Source organism: Desmodus rotundus, chromosome 9 (assembly GCF_022682495.2).
Source record: "Desmodus rotundus isolate HL8 chromosome 9, HLdesRot8A.1, whole genome shotgun sequence".
In the NCBI taxonomy this organism is placed as follows: Eukaryota; Metazoa; Chordata; class Mammalia; order Chiroptera; family Phyllostomidae; genus Desmodus; species Desmodus rotundus.
Genome location: NC_071395.1, coordinates 18,271,664 through 18,292,449, shown reverse-complemented (window position 1 = coordinate 18,292,449; position 20,786 = coordinate 18,271,664). Strand labels below are relative to the sequence as shown.

Here is a 20,786-nt window from a genome sequence, read left to right as displayed (position 1 = left end):
GACGTGACAGTAACTAATTAGAGAAGTAGATTAAGTGATGTATTTATTTATTTATTCAACAAATATTTTGTGAGTGCCTACTACTTATTAATCTTCGGGACTATAACAGTGAAAAAAACAGCATAGTCCCTGCCCTTTTCATACCTGCCTGTTTACTGTTCAATAAAAAGGATGGATAATAAATAAGAAACTAAACAAATAAATATAACACTTGTGGCAATATATAATGTAGTATAGCAAACATAATAATAGATGTGATATGTACCATGAAGGAGAAACCCAGGCTACCATTAGAGCGTTTAACATTTTATTTATTCATTTGTAAAGTATAATTTTAAAAAAATTTTTGAGATAAAATTAACATATAACATTGTATCAGTTTCAGGTGTACAATGTCCTGATTCAGTATTTATATATATTGTGAAAGTATCACAAGTCTAGTTAGCATTTATCACCATACAGTTATAATTTCTTTTTTTTTTTTCACTATGAGATCAAAAGAAGAAATGCCTCATTTTGCTTCCTGGGAAGATTGGGGCAGGCTTAACTTGGGAAACTATGTTTGGTCATAGTCTTTAAGAATGAGTAGAAGTTGTCCAGGGGGAGAGGGAGATAATGGAAAGGGCATTACAGGTATAAGAAGCTGCGTGAACAAAAGTCTTTTTGTCATAGTACAGAACAAGAGCTAAACTTAATTCTGAAGTTAACAGGCAGTATGTGTGTGAGAGAGCTGCGAGCAATACCTGTGGAAAGATAAGGCCACAGGGAGTGTACGTGAATGATATTTAATGCCTTTGTAAGTAAGTGATGTGGACGTTTTTCTTGGGGTAGTGGTACCCAAAAGGTGGTTGCCAGACCTGGAGCATCAGTATTCCCTGAGAACTTGTTAAAAAGGCAGATCTGGGGCTCAGCTCTAGATCTACAGAAGCAACCTCTGCTAGGGGCATCCCAGAAATCTGTGCTTTAACAAGTCCTCCAGGTGACTTCAGTGTGTGTTGCCCTCGGGTGGAGAAAGGCTGCCTCATTGGAAGGAGAACCGTTGAAAGTCTTAAGGGGAGTGGTGACTCGGCCAGGATTTAGACAGCAATTAATACAGAGGAGGAATTGAAGAAGGGACTTTTTTTAACTTTTAATTTTATTTTTTATTGTATTTTTTCCATTACCATTTAGTCCCCTTACAGCCCCCCACCCCACCACAGCCACCACACTGTTGTCCATGAGTCCTTTTTCCCTTTTGCTCGATCCCTCTACCCCCTAACTGCACCCCTCTCCCCTCAAAGCTGTCATCCTGCTCTCCATCTCTGAGTCTGAAATGAAAGGTTTTAGAGATAAAGAGAACAGTTTGGCTAGTGTTAGAATAATTGAACCAAGAAGTAATGAAGCATGGAGCCAAAGACAGTCCAAGTGGAAGGAAGAGGAAGAATGAACTTGAAAGACATCTTGGAGACTAGTTACCTGACAAGGTTTTAGAGTGAGAGGAAAAGACATCAAGATGAAGCCTTCAAAATGAAGGCTTCTTGATTGGCTGACGGGGTGGGGGCTGCACTGGTAATCCACGGAAGAAGTGAGAAAGAAGTTTAAGAGGAAAAGTCACCCATTTTCTTTTCACTACATTAACTTTGAGTTGCCTGAAGCACACACCAAAAGAAGTAGGCTGATGGGCAGGTAACATTTTGAACTTGAAACTCTGGAGATGGAAGTAATTGCCAGGTAAGGTAGTTGAAGTCTGGCCCATCCAGCCTGAGATATGTCAGAAACAAGGGCCTGGGACTGAATCCTGAGACGAACGGGCACTGGAGAGGCAGACAGAGGAAGAGGACCCTACGTTTAGAAGTGAGGACGTAGAAAGGAAATCTGGAGGAGGGGTATCAAGGGAGCTTAGAGAGGAGAGATGTAGAAACATCGGTGCCGTGAGGCAAAGACGTGAAGTCAGGAAAGGTAAGTGTCCATCGGACTCAGTGAGACATGGTAACCTTGGCAAAAACATTTTCAGTGTGTTTCTATAACAGAAAGATGAGAGATTAGTTAAGAAGTTGAAAGAGAGGTAAGGAAGCATAAATAGCAAATTTACTTAAATCTTTCAAGAAGTGCAGGCTGTTGGTCTCATATTGCCCAGATGGTCATGACTGCATACAAATAATTAAAATAGTCCTTGTTAACTAGACATTATTCCACTGATAATTCAGAAAGAACCAGACGTACAATTTATTGTGATTTAGAGAATCATAGACTTTTATCACAAATGTTCAGGAATTTCTAGGAGCGGGCAAACAGAGGCTAGTTCCATCTGCTGCTAAAATGAGGTGCTTTTTGTGAGGTTTCTGAATATATCCACATTGTCTACAGATTGAATATATCTGACTTTCAGTAAACGTTGTGTTCTCTGTAATAATTTGTAGCCTATGTCTATAGGATAGTTCTTAACGTGCGTAACTGATACAGTGGAGTAGACGCTATGTTAAGAACTCTAACCAAGAACTTTTAAAGATAGTTTACTGATGACATTGTAGCTGGTAGAATGAGCCCCTTACCTTTATTGGTAGGGCGGTCATAGTGCCCTCTCTCCTATGCAGCCACACCCCTTCAGAGATTTGTCACTGGCCAGAGAATATACACTGCAGAACATTATTTCTGTTTGGAGATAGTGTATTTCTGCTGTTGGGCCCCAAGGTGTAGCCAGTCTTCGTGAGCTGAGAGTTCCAGTGACCTTTTCAAAACTGCATCAAAGGTCATTTTGTAGTCTGTAGGTGCTGTGTGCTCTGTAAGCTTCATCTTTATGTTCAGTTAAAAGAAACTATATTTTTAAATGGTTAAATACAGTTAGTCCCTGCATTCTATCTTACATCAAAATACTGTAAAAATCTGAGTATAGATTCAGTTTGGGAGTTAATAGTCTGAATGGGGGTGTGGTGTGCGTTGTAAGTGCGAGACGCATGCCAGATTTCTCAGATTTAATACAAAATAATAAGTTTATGTATGTTTAAGTGATACATTTACATTGCTGACTAAATATACTGTTGAAATTAATTTCATCTGTTTATTTTTTTAAATGTGGCTACTAGAACATTTTAAAGTACGTATGTGGCTTAGCACTATATTTCTGTTGGAGGGCACTGTTAGAAAGTTTTGGTGGCTACTTTGCTATCCAGAATTTTTTTGGCTCTGACATCCCGGTATTGAACATGAACATACTTTAATATTTAAGCAGTATACACACAGGGTCAGGCACAAACAACTCCCCTTTTTATTACATGAAAAACTTTTATTACACAACCATAATCATGTAATTCTGTAACATAACAATATCACACTCAAGCACACCACATGACACTTTAGGTGAAGCGTTCAAATTGTTGTCCATCCCGTGTGAGACATTCACGCACCCTACCCACCACACTGAATTGTGTTACTTGTGCTGCACCCTGTATTGCTGGTAGAATTAACAGCCCTAGATCCAAAAAAGGCTTAGAGTTAACTTCAAATCTCTAAAAGTCCAAAATATTAATACTAACTTGAAAGCAGTTCATCGTTTACCATATAGACGTGCTCCTTTTCCAGTGTGATGAAGGTCCGGAAGGGAAGGCCGAGTGTCACCCTGGACCCCTGTCCTTCGCCTCTCACACTGGTGATGGGTTGGTGTGCAGACATCGCTTAAATCTTTCTAAAGTCTGTCCCCTCTTCCTCATCCCACTGGCCCTGCCTTGACGCTTGCGGTGCATCGCACACTGACTATTGCAGTCGTCTTAGAAATGGGTGACCTTTTGCCTTCCTGCCCCCCCTCGGGAGAGACATTGCACCTTGTTATCCCCAGAATCTGGCATAGAACAGAATCTATAGTAAGCACTCAATAGATGCTTGCAGATTGGATGTCAGAGCTGCTGATACTAATCAAAAGTTGCAGAATGAAAAAAAGACTTTTAGTCCTACATGTAATGTATGTATATACAATTGCATACACAAAGTGAGTGCAGATGTAATTCTCTGGCTGAACTTGTCGATGCTTTAAAAGTTACTCAGCAACTTTTGTATTCATATTCTTTAGCTTAAGTTTTCAGTGTTACTTTATTGGGTATTCTTGGAAGTGATGATATAATAAGTATTCGGTTTTGCCAAGGATTTTGATTTGCCAATATAAGTTTTTGGCAGTCAGTCCAGGGGATCATTGGTGCCATGAAGACAGCTCCTTGTTTTTGTCCGGGGTCCCCATGGGATTGAACTACATCTGGCAATAAGTAGGGATTTGGGTCTGGCCCTCTTCAAAGGCAAGAGACTGCTAGTATTTATCAGATCTATGTGGATAAGCAAATGGGAAGGGATTAAATTTTTTGGTTTTGTTTTCCTTCCTTTTGTAACTGACTAGAAAATGAACTTCTAGAAGTTCATAAAACAAATTAATACATTTTTTCAGTGGTTGTTGAAGAAGAAACCTTTTTTTCCTATACCTATGTGGATAATTGAGAATTTTAGTTTAGTATTTTAATTACGTCAGTGCATATTTTTATAACTAGTGTATAGAGAGCATACCAGCCATTTACAATGCTCAGAATTAATTTTCTAGGGATTTTAACATCCATAAGCATCAGGACATCATGGTTGGCATTTGCAGGCTCTTGTTGCCTATTTATCTGTGAGGGAAAGTTACTTTCTGAAGAGAAACTCAGCCCTGTCTTGGGATCGGCCACTATGCCTTCCAAGTGGAGGTAGACCTTCCCCTTCACATTTTAAGAGACCGTTAGCCCTGTGACTCAGTTTAGCTGTTGTTGGAGCCTGTGGCTCTGCGTTGAACTGACAGAATGCAATGGCCACATTCCAGGTACTTGTCATGGGGTGTAATCTAGAATTTACCATTCAAAGCCTCACCTAAGAGAAATAATGTTTATGCAGGATTGCCTGAAGAATATGCAGTCTTTCCATTTGTCTATACTTTAAATCTATCCAGGATTAAGTCAGTCCCTCCGAGAGTCACATACCTGGATTCCATCATATTGCCAAGGGAGGAATTTCTTATCTCAGGAATAGAAATAATGTGTTTTTGTAGGCCATCTGGTTTATTTTTACATTATGGTCATATTTGACTCTTGTAAGTGTTCGTGTCTCCTTCTTTCTGTTGCCTGCTGGAGAGCTGAGGGCCAAATACGTGGTGCATTTTAACAAGTCTACAATTTCAGGGTGTGATTTTTATGTACTTCTTACCATTATTTTTGCATTATCTTACTTACGTTAAATTTATTTTATCTTGATGACTATGCATTGTTGTGAGCCGTAAACTGTCTTCTGAATGAAGTCATGCAAATGCAAACCAATAGTAAAATAGACATGGTGTCTCTGTCCTTTAATTTTATATAGCTGGTCGCCATCCGTTCTTCCAGAATAGAAGTTTTTTAAAAGCTCCATCTCCCTATGTGTATTATACTATAAATAGTTTAAAATATCTGTATATTATGAATTCCTAGATTTTAGATTAAGAGTGACCTAAGGTTGAAATGTTAATTAAATGTTTTAATGTTCTGTAGCTCTAAAGAAAATAGTTGGATAAAATGTCAGCATATAGGTCTATTTTAAACATTAGAAAAAAATCATCTCCCTGAAAAGGAGGGTAATTGTACAAGTTTGCCTAATCCTTTTGATCTTGGCACACAGCAATACAGACTTCAGTTGAGATTAAAACTATGAATTTCAAAGGAAACATGGCCTTCAGTGTGTAAAATATATAACAGCTGGTTGACTAGCCCATTTAAAACTACACAATAACAATCGTAGACAGAATGATTCTCCTGCCAGGAGATGCACGAGTGCTTGATGGTTATATCAAGATGTGATACTGAGTCACACTTTTCTTTAGTAATGATATAAATGTAGCAATGAGCAGTGCGCTGTGGCACAAGATCTCTCTTCTGCCCAGCAGTTCAAGGGCAGTTTAGAAGTACACGACTCCTTTCAGTGATTTCTCTGTCTGCTTTTCAGTGCGAACTTCACTGTGTTGTTGACTAAATTTCATTGTTTTTAACTCAGATGCATTTTTTTTTCTTAGCATCCAGTAGTTGTTTTTCTTTTTCCCCAAATCCTTGATCCAACTCTTTCCCCCTTTGGTATTCATGACTTATTGTTGTCACACATATTTTATGCTTCACACATGTTTTATGCCCTCAACGTTCAATTTTTGCATGTAAGTAGTATAAAATTTGCCTCATGTTTTTGTTATATATTTATATTAAGGTAAATATCTGAATTTGGAAGCATTGTCATGTATGGGAGAATGCTAATTCATATCAGTATATAGTTCATCACCATTTTAATATTTTCACTATTGTGTTTCACGTGAACAAGTACTAATTTTTAATAGGTTAATTAATACATCTTTTAAAAATGAAGAGTAATATGGATTTGTCACTTTTGACTAATCCTATTTGGAAAGCACATGTACATTCAGAATTTGTATCTGTTATGAAAAAAATGTTGATTTTTCTGTGACCTCTATTTTTTGAAAAATTTTGATATAACACAGCAAATTTTCTATTCTTTCCATTTATTTTGAAGAGGGAAATTACAGGTAACTAAAATTTCACTAAAGTTACTTGGATTCATCACAAATTCAAAGCCAGCACTGAAGGAGTTAATGTATCTTATTAGGGGGACAGGAAATCTGGCAACTATTGCAGAAACGAGACCTAATGGTGCACACAAACAATTTGTCAGTCTTCTTAAATGTGAATAGCTTTCCGCAAAGTGGCTGCTCTTGCTTTGTTTGAACAGGCTAAACTTTTCCTTTTTGGACTTTAAATCTTAGAAGCGAAATGTGATCCACATATTCAATCAAAATCATTTAATTCAAAGCATATTTTGATTGGAACAAAGTTGACATGGAAAGAAACTCTAGAATAAAAAAGTTGAAAGGACTTTATATCATATATTTAGCAGGAAAATTTGAAACAGTTCTAATTAGGCTGAAAAAAACAGCTTTCTTCAATGTAAATTACAAAGGTCATATATCAATGTTAAGGAAACATTACCACTAGTGTTTGAAATCCAGCACATGCAAACATAACAGACCAGTTCATTTTAAATGTGTGTGTATGTGTGTGTAGAAAGCTGTATTACATGTATTTGAAATGAAAAATACTTAAAATTCCGAGTCCATAATGTTGTATATTACATTCTTGCCAATCCAAACATTAACTCCTTTGAAACATATTACTATCTACATTCAAATGAATTAAGACTCTTAATTATAAATACAATTAAAAATTTATGAAACAAATTCTTGTTTTTTTCTTCCATTGAAAATATGATTAAATGCATCTTATAATCAAATGTATATCAAGTCAAGAGGGTTAGTCAGTGGTTTTTATTTTATCTGAAACTACAGATCCATCAATTTGTATCTTAGAGCCAAATAGGGCTTTCTGGGAGCTCGGGAGTGCAGTGGTGGGATAGGTGTGCAGAAATGTGAGTCTGGGCTGGCTGGACGGACCTCTTCCCTTCTGGTTACACAGTTATTTCTATACATAAAATTTATAGACAATATTTGGTTTTTTATTTGATTTTTATGAAAATCATTTATCCTTTAGTTGTCAGTAGCTTTTATTTAGTTTTTTTTTTTTGAATGATGTGGTCTGAGAACAAAGAATAAATAAACATTAGCATTAATCTTGGAATTAAAAGTATGAGAGGCACAAATAATATACAAGTAAGGTTTCCTGGTCTTGAGGTAAACAATTATCGTACTTTAAATTTGTAATCTTGATTTTATGTAATTTTTACATTAGAGAAGATTCGATTGTTTGAAAATAAAGGAAATCTCTAGTGTATCTCTAAACCATGCATAGATTAAACACATGGTTAATGTTTTTTATTTTTGAATTTTCTCAAATAACCTAGAATTTCTTGTAAAAAACAAACTATTTCTACATCAGTTGTTATATTATTTGGCTCCACTATAGGAAACAAGAATACTTTTATACAACATTTTTTATCAATAAATAATTCATTTCCTTAATGGATTAGTTTCACGAAAACATATATTACATTCTTTCAATGAGATTTATTGTTAGACACATATTCATATATGTTACAATTATTTCTGATGCAGGGTCATACAAATGTGATAATTTATGAATAATTTACTATTGTCTTTATAATGTTAAAGGTTTAATTTGTTGATGTTCTGCACGTGTATCAAACAAACGAAAGTTACTAATAGGTGTTCGTATTTGACATCTGCGTACTGTACTTTTTGGCTTGTCTCGAGTGTTCTGGTCTCTGTTTAATAGAGCTCATTAAAACCCAGATATCAGCCCCCAGACAGTTTGTCAGGACTGCTATGAGTCCCCCTGGGTTGCACTGACAATTTATGTGAGGCTCCGCGTGATAGTCTCTTCATGGTCTTATTTGATCCTTAACAACTGGACATTAGTCACTGATTTATTTTATAATAACTCAGATGAGTTGCATATTATTGTATTGTGTTGGACGTTTCAGTGGGTTTTCTTCCTTACAAATTTTACTCAGAGCACACGTTGGATGTAAATGATGTATTCAGCCCGCTAGGGGAGGACTAGGGTTGATTGGCTAGTTTGGGAGCAGCATGGGAAGCCCGTTACTATCCCCTAGCTGCAAACCGTATTCAACTCCAGTCTTAATGAGGACGCTCTGTCCGAAAGGCTCTGAAAAGTCTCAGATGCTTAGCTTGCCACTGGCAGGCTTTTATTTGTGACTAAAAATGTGGCTATAAATGAGTATCTTACATACAGAGTATTTTTTAAAATCTTAACATGTAAAAAAGGAATTTAAAGAATTTTTAATATGTTTTATGATTTATATTGTGTATTTTGAATCTCAAAAACAGAAGTTATAAAATATAATCCTAGGGTACCCTATTTTGAATTATTTGGGTTTTGTTTTCCTCAATAATTTTCTAATCTTTGCCTTTACCTCTACCCTCAAGACCTTAGTAAGTATATTGTTTATTATTACATAGTTTGGGTTAGGCAGTTGTCATTCGGTGATGGGAAAAGAATGTTAAAATCCTAAAGTGACTTTGTACTGAAATGTACTGAAACTTTTTGGAATTCTCTCATATCCTTAGCAGTTGTTCTTTTTTAAAGTCTTCGTCTATTGCAAGAAATGCTTGAAGACTGCAAATGATATTTTCACTTTTAAGTTTTTTAAGAAATGTATTCATGAAAGTAACGTGTTTATCAGTCTCTGGAAAAGATGTTGCCAGTAATTCCGTGATAACTGTCAAGCCCTTAGGGACTGACCAGTAAGTAGGACAGTGGGAGGGGAGGGCTGGCCCACGAGGCCGGTCGCCATCCCTGCACGTGTGTCTGTGGCATCTTGTGAGCCCACAGCGTCTCTAAGTTCCGCATTTGTGGGTAACACGATGTTGGGGTGTCAAGATGTAAAGGTCTCAGCATCTAAATCTAGCCAACGGCACCATTGTGAACGTGCGTAAAGAAGTAATCAACATTAGTAAAACTCACAGTTCTTTGTTTGATGGCACATAAAATAAAATCGCCCTGGTTTTTAGGGCTTTAATATTGAGAAAATTCATTTGTACTGTGTCATTTGCTGAGCCTTGTAGAATTTTATAGTCTCAAATCACAACACCACGGGTACTCAGGAGACTCCTGACTGTTTTATCTTATTAAACAATTTTGAAATCATTAATTTTTAATTAGCTTGGATGTAGGGTTTTTATAGTTTCAATAGTGTGTGTATATGAGCTAAATGTTTTTTTGTTTAAAATACTGGCTAGAGTATTATTTACCTAAATAACTGAATGTTCTTCCTGAGAGGACACACTGTGAGTTTGCTTTATAGGGATGCACTTTTTTTGTAGACTCAGAGACAGAGTTTTTCAGCAGTTTATTGACTCAGATTTTGAACAACTAAAAAGATGTAAGCTTGAAGATATGTATAGGTTCTTCCCTGATTGAAAGTTCTAATTAAGTGAATTGGAGAAAATTAACTGAAATTAGCTGTCAGAAAGTCACATTTAAATGAGTGATGAGCTAGTCTGGCAGTAAACATTTAAATGATATAAATTGCCATTTAAGTGTATGGTTTAATGTTTGTCATGCATTAATGTGACATGAGACTGCAGTGACAATCAAGCAGCTTGCTCTAATTTGAACATATTTAGGGCTTTTGTGTGGAGTGCACCGCACACAAATTAAGACAATTGCTGTTTTTATGTGTCACTTTAAACAAGCCCCCCTCTGCATTTCTACCCAAGGCCTAAGTTAATGAAACAAACGTATCATTTTGGGGTGCAACTTGCATTAATAGTTCCTGGACTTTTTTATTGATTTTAAATCCATGCACTTTAAATAGGAATTTATTTAAAGTTATTACAAGCCATTCTCTTCTTATTCAAATAAAATATGAAGCAGTTTTGTGCTCTCTTAGCTGTTTACTAAATTTATAAGTATGAGTTTTATAAGAGGTCTAAAATAGTAACATTCACAATTGAAACTAAGTATTTTTTAGTTATATTTCATTGTGCTGTACTTTGGAATATGAGAATTGCCTAGAGTCTTATTTACAGAATATTTTTTTCTATTTTAAAGTACATCATATATTGTGAACCCCTGTTAAATATTATTAGTTAAAGGAAATATATTTGAATTTATCCAGAAACATTTTTCTTATTCATAGGCATGTATTTTAATAAAGCATATATGTACACAAGTGTACCCCTGTGAACTAATAGGAACTTCTTTTTTCAGGAGATGGTTTATGTCTTACTGGTAGCTTGCTATAGAAGTTAGTCAATTTTGTTTTAAAGCCAACAGATTTCTTTTTTATGTTACTGATAACATAGCAAGTCACACCAAACATGATCACAGCCATATACTTATTCACCTAAAAATAAGAATTTTAGTGAGATACATTACCTGACTATAACTTGGTATACTTCAAATTAATCTTCAGAATTTGAGTTTGAGAGATCTCTGATTTGCATTGGAGATAAAGTAGTCCATCATATCGAACTTTCATGTTGGATAATTTTGAACAGTAATAAATAATGTAGATATGAATACTTATCTGAAAAATGAGTCTCCAGTTCTCTTAAAACTCTCTAATGTTTCTAACTTTATTGGATTCAGCTAACGTCGGTACCTGTTGTGTTCCAGGCCCAGGGCTGGCAACTGGCTGTGTAGTGATGAATCAGAAGTGGGTCTTGTGCCCAACATTTCTACTGAATACTTATGTTCACTGATTATTTACTGGACACTGTTATGTTAATAGCATCAGATAATTTGGAATCATTTAATATTAGTACCTAGAATAATAATTCAGTAATTATAAGTATCCCTCCTAAGATCTAACTTGTTGGCATAAAAACTCAGTTGAAATAATAAATGATTTGGTCACAGTTGTTGTAGTAAACAACAAAATGTTTATATTGAGAAAAATTGTAAATATTTTAAGTGGATGGTAAGTATGTGATGTTTTCGCATTTGCTGTCCCACAGTAATCTTTACATTGTCTGACCTTTCTCTGGAGCATAACTTGAGTGGCCGTCGGGCCCTGAGCTACCGCTGTGGCCCAGACAGCCAGCCCTGCCTGCACAGAGCCCTCCCGCAGATGCTGGAGTGATGCTTACATGGTGACCGTGAGCATCTATTACCTTTCAGCCTGAGAATACTGGAGAGACCCTAGTTATTAGAAAAAAGAGAACTGATTCTGGTGGGAAAACAGTAAATTTAACATTAAACTTCACTGCTTGTTCTAAGTGTCTCTACATATTTTAAAAATAGAATTCAGCATAATAATACCATCTGTGCCCCTTTTTCAGGCGCTGGAGAGTGAATTTGTTTCCTGCCAGCTTCACCAATGGATTGATCTCATTTTCGGCTACAAACAGCAAGGACCAGAGGCTGTTCGATCGCTCAACGTGTTCTATCACCTGACCTACGAAGGCGCTGTCAACCTGAATTCAATAACGGATCCTGTGTTGAGAGAGGTAGGTCACCCGACTGGGGCTAGCAGGTGTCTTTAGACCAGAAGGGACTAGGTACCACCTTACTCAAGCTTTGCTTTCACTAGTGATGAAACTGGAACCAGATGGCTGGAGTGACTTAAGCAGGATAACCTTTCAGGTAGAGACTTGGTTGGGACTTGAACCCAGGACTTTCCTCCAACAAAATGTTTGACTCAGTATAGAATGAGAGCTTTTGTTTCCTCTGTCTTCCAGTCACTTTATTTATTCATTTTTTGTTGTTGTTGACACTATTACAGATGTCCCCCATTTTACCTCCCTTACCCCAAAACCCTCCCCCCAACCATGGCCCTCACCACATCGTTGCACCACATGCATATAAGTATATATGTTCTTTGGCTAATCTCTTCCAGTTTGAACCTATTAAGGGATAAATAATCAACTTACAATTTTTATAACTTTGAAGACTACTTACTAATTTAAAGTATTAGGAAAATAATTTATTAAAGAAATAAGATCGTAAGCATAAATCTATGTAACTGCGTTAACACGTATTTATATGCCTCTCGCATGATACCTGAAAGTGCGTGTGTAACTATGCAGAAGTTAGTAGTGGGAGTGAACTCTGAGCTTTCATACATTGTCAGACTTGGTGTTAGACGTGACTGCTTGTCTCTCTTGTCTATTTTCTTAGATAAAACACTCAAAAATGTTTTCGAGAAATACAGGATTCACCAAAAAGTCGGTATATAGCCTTGCTTTTTTTTTTTTAACTATTTTTATCCAAATGTACATCTTCCTGATTGTAACATACATCGTGTGAAAAGGTCGCCCAAGTGAACAGATGGCACTGTAAATGGCTGTTCAGTCTTAGGGCAGGACTGTGTCTAAGAAACCAGGGCTTTCACTCGTAGGGAAAGTTGCACATCACTTTAGAGGGTACATTATTTGTAGCAGGTTAGCTTTGTCGTTTTTCACCAGTACTTGATGCATTCCCTTACTATTCGACGTATGACCTGGTCCTGTTGACTGCATGGAATACGTATGTAATGTGTATATAATACATAGTTAACTATATTTGCCAGTATGTATTATCGCCTAATTTACTTGCTAGATTAAGTATTGTGTTAGCAATGTTTGATTTGTTCTATAAGTGTCCACAATTCTTCAACAAATATAACACATTTTTTATTTTTCATATTCCCTTATATCAGCGATTTTCAACCTCTTTCATTTCATGGGACATATAAACTAATTACTAAAATTCTTCAGCATACCAAAAAATATATTTTTGCCAGTATGACAAAAATAGATATAATTTTGATTAATTCACACTGTATGGCTGTTGTTGCGTTGGCTCTTGCCTTTTTTTTAAATTTGAAATTTGACAATCTAAGAGAAAAGAGGTCAGTGCCCCTGACTATCAGGTATTGCATATTTTAAAAAACTCCTGTGGAATTCTGGTTGAAAAGTCACTGCATTCTAGTAATTACCCATATCTCTGCATAACCGAAATCACGTATGTCTGATTTTAAAGTCTCCTGTTTTAATTAACATACCAGCATGTATTACATTGCTCCGTGATCTGTAGAGTTTTAATTTTGAAATTCTGTAATATTCTGTAGAGTGTACTTAACACTGTTTCTCCCAATATGGGACCTTTTTCTTTTTTTAAGATTTTATTTACTTATTTTTAGAGGGGAAGGGAGGGAGAAAGAGAGGGAGAGAAACATCAATGTGTGGCTGCCTCTCACACGCCCCCTATGGGGGACCTGGCCTGCAACCCAGGCATGTGCCCGGACTGGGAATTGTAGCAGGGACCCTTTACTTTGCAGGCTGGCACTCCATCCACGGGGCCACGCCAGCCAGGATGGGATCCTATTTTTTTTTAAAGACCTTTCTGTTGGTGTGTTCAAGGTGATACAGCTGTCTCTTTCACTTCATTGAAGTTTGTGCGACATTTGCATGGTAAAAGATGGCTGTAAGCCTGTACCTGTGTGATGCTGCTAGTTACAAAGTAACATTCAGTTAGCTGGCTGCTTCCTCTGTGGAACAACCTGTGTAATTGGCTCTTTGTTTTTATTCTGGATTGCCCACCTTCTTCCTCTCACACAGTGATTTACCAAAGGAGTCCCCCATGTACTGTTTACAGTATAATCTAAAGGAGCATGGTTCCACAGCGCGCTCTGCAGTGATGGAAATGCTTGTATGTCTGCACTGGCCAATACAGTAGCCGCTAGTCATAAGTGGAAATTCTGCGTTTGAGTGCCTAGTGCGACTGAGGAATTGCATGTTTAATTTAGGTTAATTCTAATTAAAATAGACACATATAGCTAGAGGCTGCCATATTGGACAGTGGACATCTAGAAGGCTTTCATATATCTTTTATCATATTTTCCGTATCCAAATTTAGGGCATGTGGTCAGAGAATGGAACAATAAATATTTGTTAAATTAACCTTGTAGAATATTTGAGGTTGGGCATACTCCATTTAGACATTAGAGATGTAGTGGAAAGGTATGTGTAAACTATACCTTTTTCTTTCATTTAAGCTAATATATTGTGACTTCAAATAATGTTTTTATTGTGGTAAATAAATATAACACATAATTTACCATTGTATCCATTTTTGAGTATATAGTGGTTCGGTGGCACTAAGTATCCTCACATTGTCACACAACTATTACTACTGTTCATCTCCAGAAGAACTTCATCTTCCCACGCTGAAACTTGAAACTCTCTGTGCTTTAAACAACCACTCCATATTCTCCGTGCCCTCAACCCCTGCTAATCACTATCCTACTCTGTCTCTGGGAACCTGATTACACGAGGTACCTCTTAGCAGGGGAATCGAGTATTTGTATCTTTGTGACTGGCTCATTTCATTTGGTGTGAGGTCCTCATGATTCATCCATGTTGTAGCATGTGTCGGAATTTCCTCTCTTTTGAGGCTGAATAACAGTCCATTGTACGTGTACCCCACATTTTGTTTGGCCCTTGGTCTGTCCATGGATGAACAAAACATGGTTTCCACCTTCAGGCCTTTGTGAGTAATGCTGCTATAAACATTGGTGTATAAGTATATGTTTAAGTCCTATTTTTAGTTCCTTTGGATATATACTCAGAAGTGGAATTGCTAGATTATACAGTAATTTTATGTTTAACTTTTTGAGGAACTGCCCTAACAAATAAGTTTTTAGTGTTTATTTTTCTTGATTAACATTTGCTAAAGACTGTTTAAGACTTTTGTTTTAAGTTTCTTTGACTTTTTTCCCCCACAACCCCAATTAGTTAATATCATCAGCAGATTAAACCTTTGCAGCGTTTTCCACTCTTCACACCCTAATTTATTTTTATATTATATACTATATAAACATATTACATATTAGACACAGCATTCATTCTAGAAACGTGGCCTATTATCTTCTAAGTACTTGATGTTCTTCAAAGAATGTATCACTTTATTACTTAGTACTACTTATATAAATTTATATAATTTACAAATCTTTCTGAATCTTACTAAAACAAACGTGATGATCTTTCATCACAGCCATTCCACATCACAGTGCTAAATCCTTTTGCACAATGCAGTGTGATGCAGTAGAATAAGCACCCAGACAAACCAAGCAGTAAATGTGGAGTTGACTCCTGGCCCTGAAGTCTAGTAGTTTTGTGGCATGAATCTGCCTGAGACTCTGTTTCCATCACGTGTAGAATTGGTGTGATAGTGCCCACCCCACAGAGGATTATATGAGATCTGATGTGTGTTACGTGCCTAGATGGTCCCTATGCCATCATGAGCACTCAGCACGTGCTATTTCCTTCCCTTATGTTGCTCACTGTAAACCCCTGGGTTAGGAAGCACAACGATAAAAAAGAATATGAATTGCTGATTGTATCATAGAATCATAAAATGTTAACACTAGAGAAGTTATTAGAGACTCTTTCCTAGGAGATACATGCAGAGCTCATTGTAAAGTGAAGCAAGGAAAAAACAGAAAACAACTATAGGCCCTTAATTTACTCACTTTTAACAACTCTACTAAATCCAAGTTATGTAATAGGTTAAGGGGTTGACAGGCCCTGCCCTCGCCTGGGAATTTACTGTCCAGTGGGGGGATATGGGTGAGGAAAGAAATATAATGCACTGTAATAAGTTTGGCATGGGGACAAGTACACTGTATGTACGTACAAGGAGAGATGATAGGCACTACGCCCAGGGCAGAATCCAGGTGTGTTTTCTGGGAAATGAGAGGCTGGAGCTGTGGAGTGGAAGATGAATAAGAATATTGGGTAGAGTCATGAGGAAAAGCCATCCACACCGAAGAAACTGCCTAAGCTTCCTACGCATCGATGGAAGAGATCATGGCTGGAAAATGAAGTGGCCCAGTGTGATGAGGTGAGAGACTGAGACAAGAGCCAGACCGCAAGGGCCTTCAGTGCCATACAAAGTCATTTTAACTGTGTTACAAGGCATCAGATTGAAGGCTGAAGGTTGGTTACATAACCCCATATATGTGTTAGGACATGTCTAGGAGAAGATTGAAGAGATAAGAACTGGAAAGTACTGCCCTGGCCAGGTAGCTCAGTTGGTTAAAGCATTGTCCCAATATACCAAGGTTGTGGGTTCGATCCCTGGTCAGGGCACATACAAGAATCAACCTACGAATGCATCAATAAGTGAACAACAAATCTGTGTCTCTCTTACCTTCTCTCTCCACTCTCCCCCTCTCCCCCTCTGTCTCTCTGTCTGTCTCTCTCTTTTTCTCAGATCAATAAATTTTAAAGAAGGACTGAAAAGTATCCATTGGGTTATTCTCAGAGTTCTTGGAGATTTTTAAAGAAAGTAGCTTAGAAGGTGTACGGCTGTTGTGAATGGTCAGTAAACAAGTAATCACAGAAAGGAAGTAATTGAAGGGAGAATTTTTAATAGCTTTATTGAGATTTGGCTCACATATGATACAATTCACCCATTTAAAGTGTCTAATACAATAGTTTTTAGTATATTTACAGTTTTACAAGCGTCACCACAATGTAATTTTAAAACATTTCATTACCACAATGAGAAACCTCATACCCATTAACAGCCACTTTTATTTTTTTTTTGAGGATATAGGTTTGCATTTATTTATTTTACTAAAAGCTTCCCATCCCCCCCCCCCCCCGCCTTCTGCATACTGAGAGAGAGTTCTGACCCTTTCCTTTCAAATGGGGAGAGGAAAAACCTAAACTGAATTTTTTTAAAGAACTTTAAGAGGGTTTTTTTAATGGACATATATTTGACCATGTTTCTGTGTTACTGAAAACATCCAAAAAAGAGGAAAGATGTCAGACATATAGGAAGGAAAGCACATAATTGGCTACCATGCTCTGCGCAGAAGGGAAAGAAACAAAGTCCAGAACACAGAGATAGGCACTGGGCCGCAGGGACCGTGCTGCCCTGTCTGAGATGAAAGAGAAGAAGGTCGGCCTGGGGACGCGTGAGCAAGTGTGCCTGAGCGAGGTGGACTGCAGCAAGACTAGGAGGGTTCGTACCAAGGGTGAGATGGTTCTTATGGACATGTGCCTAACATAGTGGTGTGTTTTTAATAGAGTCCCAATAATAAATAATTCCTTCCTTCCCATGCGGGTGTCTTGTGTTCTCAACAGCAGGAGACTGGGTGTAAGGAAAAGCTGAATAGAGAAGGTGTGTGTGTAAACGTGTGCATGGGCAAAGTATGTATTGGGGGGGGACAGAGAGAGCGAGGGTTGAGCCATGGAAGTATGGTGGAATACATAACAAGCACTGGAAGTGGAAGGGTGATTGATGGAACTGTCAAAGGGATACTGCCGAAGTGGTGGATCGAGGCTACTTTGGATAGATAAGGAAGGGGTTGATATACTGGGACTGTTTATTCTTTAGCAACAAATACTCATTATGTTCAAGGTGCTAAAAAGGTACAGATTAACAAGAAAATCAGACAAGAGCTCACTTTCTAATGGGGTGCACAGAAAATCAACAGTAAAGACTAATTTTATTTCATGATAAGTGATAGGAAGAGAATAAGGCCGACCGAGGGGATGCAGAGTGACTTGGGGGTAGGCATGCGACAAACAGCCTCTGCCTTCATTCATGCACACAGTTTCCCGCTAAACTTTGGGAGTGAAGTAAAGCCGCACAGGGAGACCCAGGGAGGCAGGCCCCACTGCTCTAACCCTGGCCAGCCACATGCTGGTGGCCCGCCCTCCCTCACCCCTGAGGACAGCCTCCAGATGATGCCATCACCTAGTTCACTCCCCACCCGCACCTTCAGGCTATGCCATCTTTTCTTCAGAATCTTGTTCCTCTAAAATGCCTTAACATCTCCAGCATTAACAAATCCGTGCATATACTTGACTTACATTAAAACATCATTTCTGCAAAAGCACAGTAACAGTACCAGCATAGATTTGTGCCTTTCTAGTATCAAAAGCAGACTAGACAAATTTCTGTTCAGCAGCTATACATTATGCATGTCTGTTCACTACTATATTTTTAATTTAATTTGGGACACTTACACATTCACAGTCATACCCAGAGGCAAGTTGGCTGCGTACAAGACACCTCTTCACCTTCTACTTGGGTAAAGCTCTATTCCTCTCGAGAAACTGATTCTAGAGTGAATGGTTAATACATATGGCATAGTAAGTAATCATAAAAATAATCTCTCTATAAAAAAAGCACTAAACGAAAGAAATAATAACCATAAGAGGACAAAGAGTAATCAGAGAAACAGCCTGCAGCACATTAAACTTTTATGTTGTTTTTAATTTTTAGAAAACAGCTGGGTTATCAATATACAACAATGCCTGCATTTGCATGTATCATAGCAGAAAGAATTATTTTTCAGGCAAATATGCTAATTTTTCCAACTAAAGGATATATTCTTCTCTTCAGCTGTTTATTCTAACAGACCTCTTTACTCTCCTTTATTTCTGTCTCTTTGGTACTATTTTTTTCCTTTTTCTAGACATTTACCATTTTAAAAAAATTTATTCTGTTTTCTTAGCATTACATTCTTTTTTTCTTGTTTTGAATTTTTAAAAAATTGAGTCATTATATTTCTCTGGTCAGGTATCTCAGCTGGTTTAGAGCGTCGTCCAGATACACCAAGGTTGCATGTTTAACCCCTGGTCAGAGCAGACACAAGAATCAACCAATGGGTGCATAAATAAGAGGAACAACAAATCTCTCCTTCCCTTCCTCCCTCCCTCCCTCTTTAAAAAAATTGAGTTTTAATTGACATACATTATATTAGTTTCAGATGTACAACATAAGGATTTAATATTTGTATGTATTGCAAAATGATCACCATAATAAGTCTAGTTAACATCCATCATCATGCATAGTTACATAATTTTTCCTTGTGATGAGTACATATATTCTTTTATAGTCAGAGTACAAAAAATAATAAACACTGGTTATTTTCTAATTATTAATCCCACTGAATTTGGTTTGACTCATTCACTTATCTTTCTTCATACTCATCAGATGTGTGAAGATCGTATCAACCTTTTCTGACACCATTTCAAAAACACCAAAATCCAAGGAAAGAAGAAATTTTACAAAGAGAGAAAAATAGGATAATTGTATTCTAGATTAGATGTAAGAATATTTTTATTAAAAGAAAAAAACCTTAAAAATCTAAATTCACCAAATAAATGCATGGTAAATTGAATATTAATTTTATAAAGTACTGTAACATAAGTGTTTTTCTTAAATAATTTAGTTAATATGTTTAGAATATAATTGTATTTACAGGCATGGCTTCCAGAACAATTCTGTATTCTTATCCAGAATGCGAATTGTATGTAGTGCTGTGCTCTGTGAGTATAGTGAGGTACTCTGAGTGAGATGTGCACAGGACAAAGGAAGAGCAGCTGACCCAGATTAAGGGAGTAATAACTGTCTGAACACAAGTCTTAAGAAATGAGGAGTTAAGTAGGCGAAGCAATAGAAAGTAGAGGGGAATTCGAGGCAGAGAACACAGCACATGGGGAGGAGTGCGGTTAGGCTCTGTGACTGGAAAAAACCATGTGGCGAAGGCGTAAGAAGTTGGTGATAACAGCGAGGTTGATGTTGCCACCAAAACATATTTGGGGACCATTTATTTGTGTCTGTCCTTAGTCTAAGCCACCATCATCATCTCTACTCTAGGCTGGTATTGGTGGTTCTGGTCACTTTTTTCTACCCTTACCTACCTACAGTCTACCTTTTAAAGGCGGCCAAAGTGAATATTAAACTGTAAATCAGATCATGTCATTCTTCTACTTAAACCTTCCTACTTCACATTAAACATAGAATGAAATCCCACTCGATCCACACGATATGGCCCCTGCCTACATCTGTGTCACACGTTGCTCTTCTCTTCTTCATTCACGTGCCCTCCCCACTGACCTTTCTTTCTGTTCCTGTCCATCTGAAGGTCGTCCCTGACCGAGCCCCTGTTTAGGGTAGCCGCTCGCTCTGACTGTGCCAGATTGTCACGTGCTGGCTCCTTGTCCCGCGTGCCTCAGCTCAAAGGTCGTCTCTTCATGGAGGACCTGCCTTCACACATCCAGTCCAGTTATCTTTCTGCTATTAGTTTTAATTTAACTTAGAGTGAAAGCATGTGGTATACATGATACAGGTTCTTTGAAATCTGTTGCGATGTGACTCACCTTGGGAACAGTCGGTGATTATAAATGTTCCATGTGTGCTTGGCAAACGGTGGTGGTTCCTGCCGATGTTCATAGAGGCCATTGTGCAGTAAGACAGTGAAGAAAGAGAAGTGAGGAGTATAATTAGAGACTGTGATTTTCACTGACATTATTCATTGCT

General features: G+C 37.4%; 1 protein-coding gene across 3 annotated transcripts in view; it reads left to right on the top strand.

Moving 5' to 3' along the window:
- The window catches only part of LRBA (LPS responsive beige-like anchor protein), a 503,590-nt gene that overhangs the window by 424,427 nt on the left and 58,377 nt on the right, over nt 1-20,786 (top strand). For all 3 annotated transcript variants that reach the window (XM_053911800.1, XM_024569215.3, XM_045202618.2), the window contains exon 48: nt 11,804-11,971. In XM_053911800.1, the coding sequence (XP_053767775.1) occupies nt 11,804-11,971 (168 nt within the window). The remainder of the gene's footprint in view (nt 1-11,803; nt 11,972-20,786) is intronic.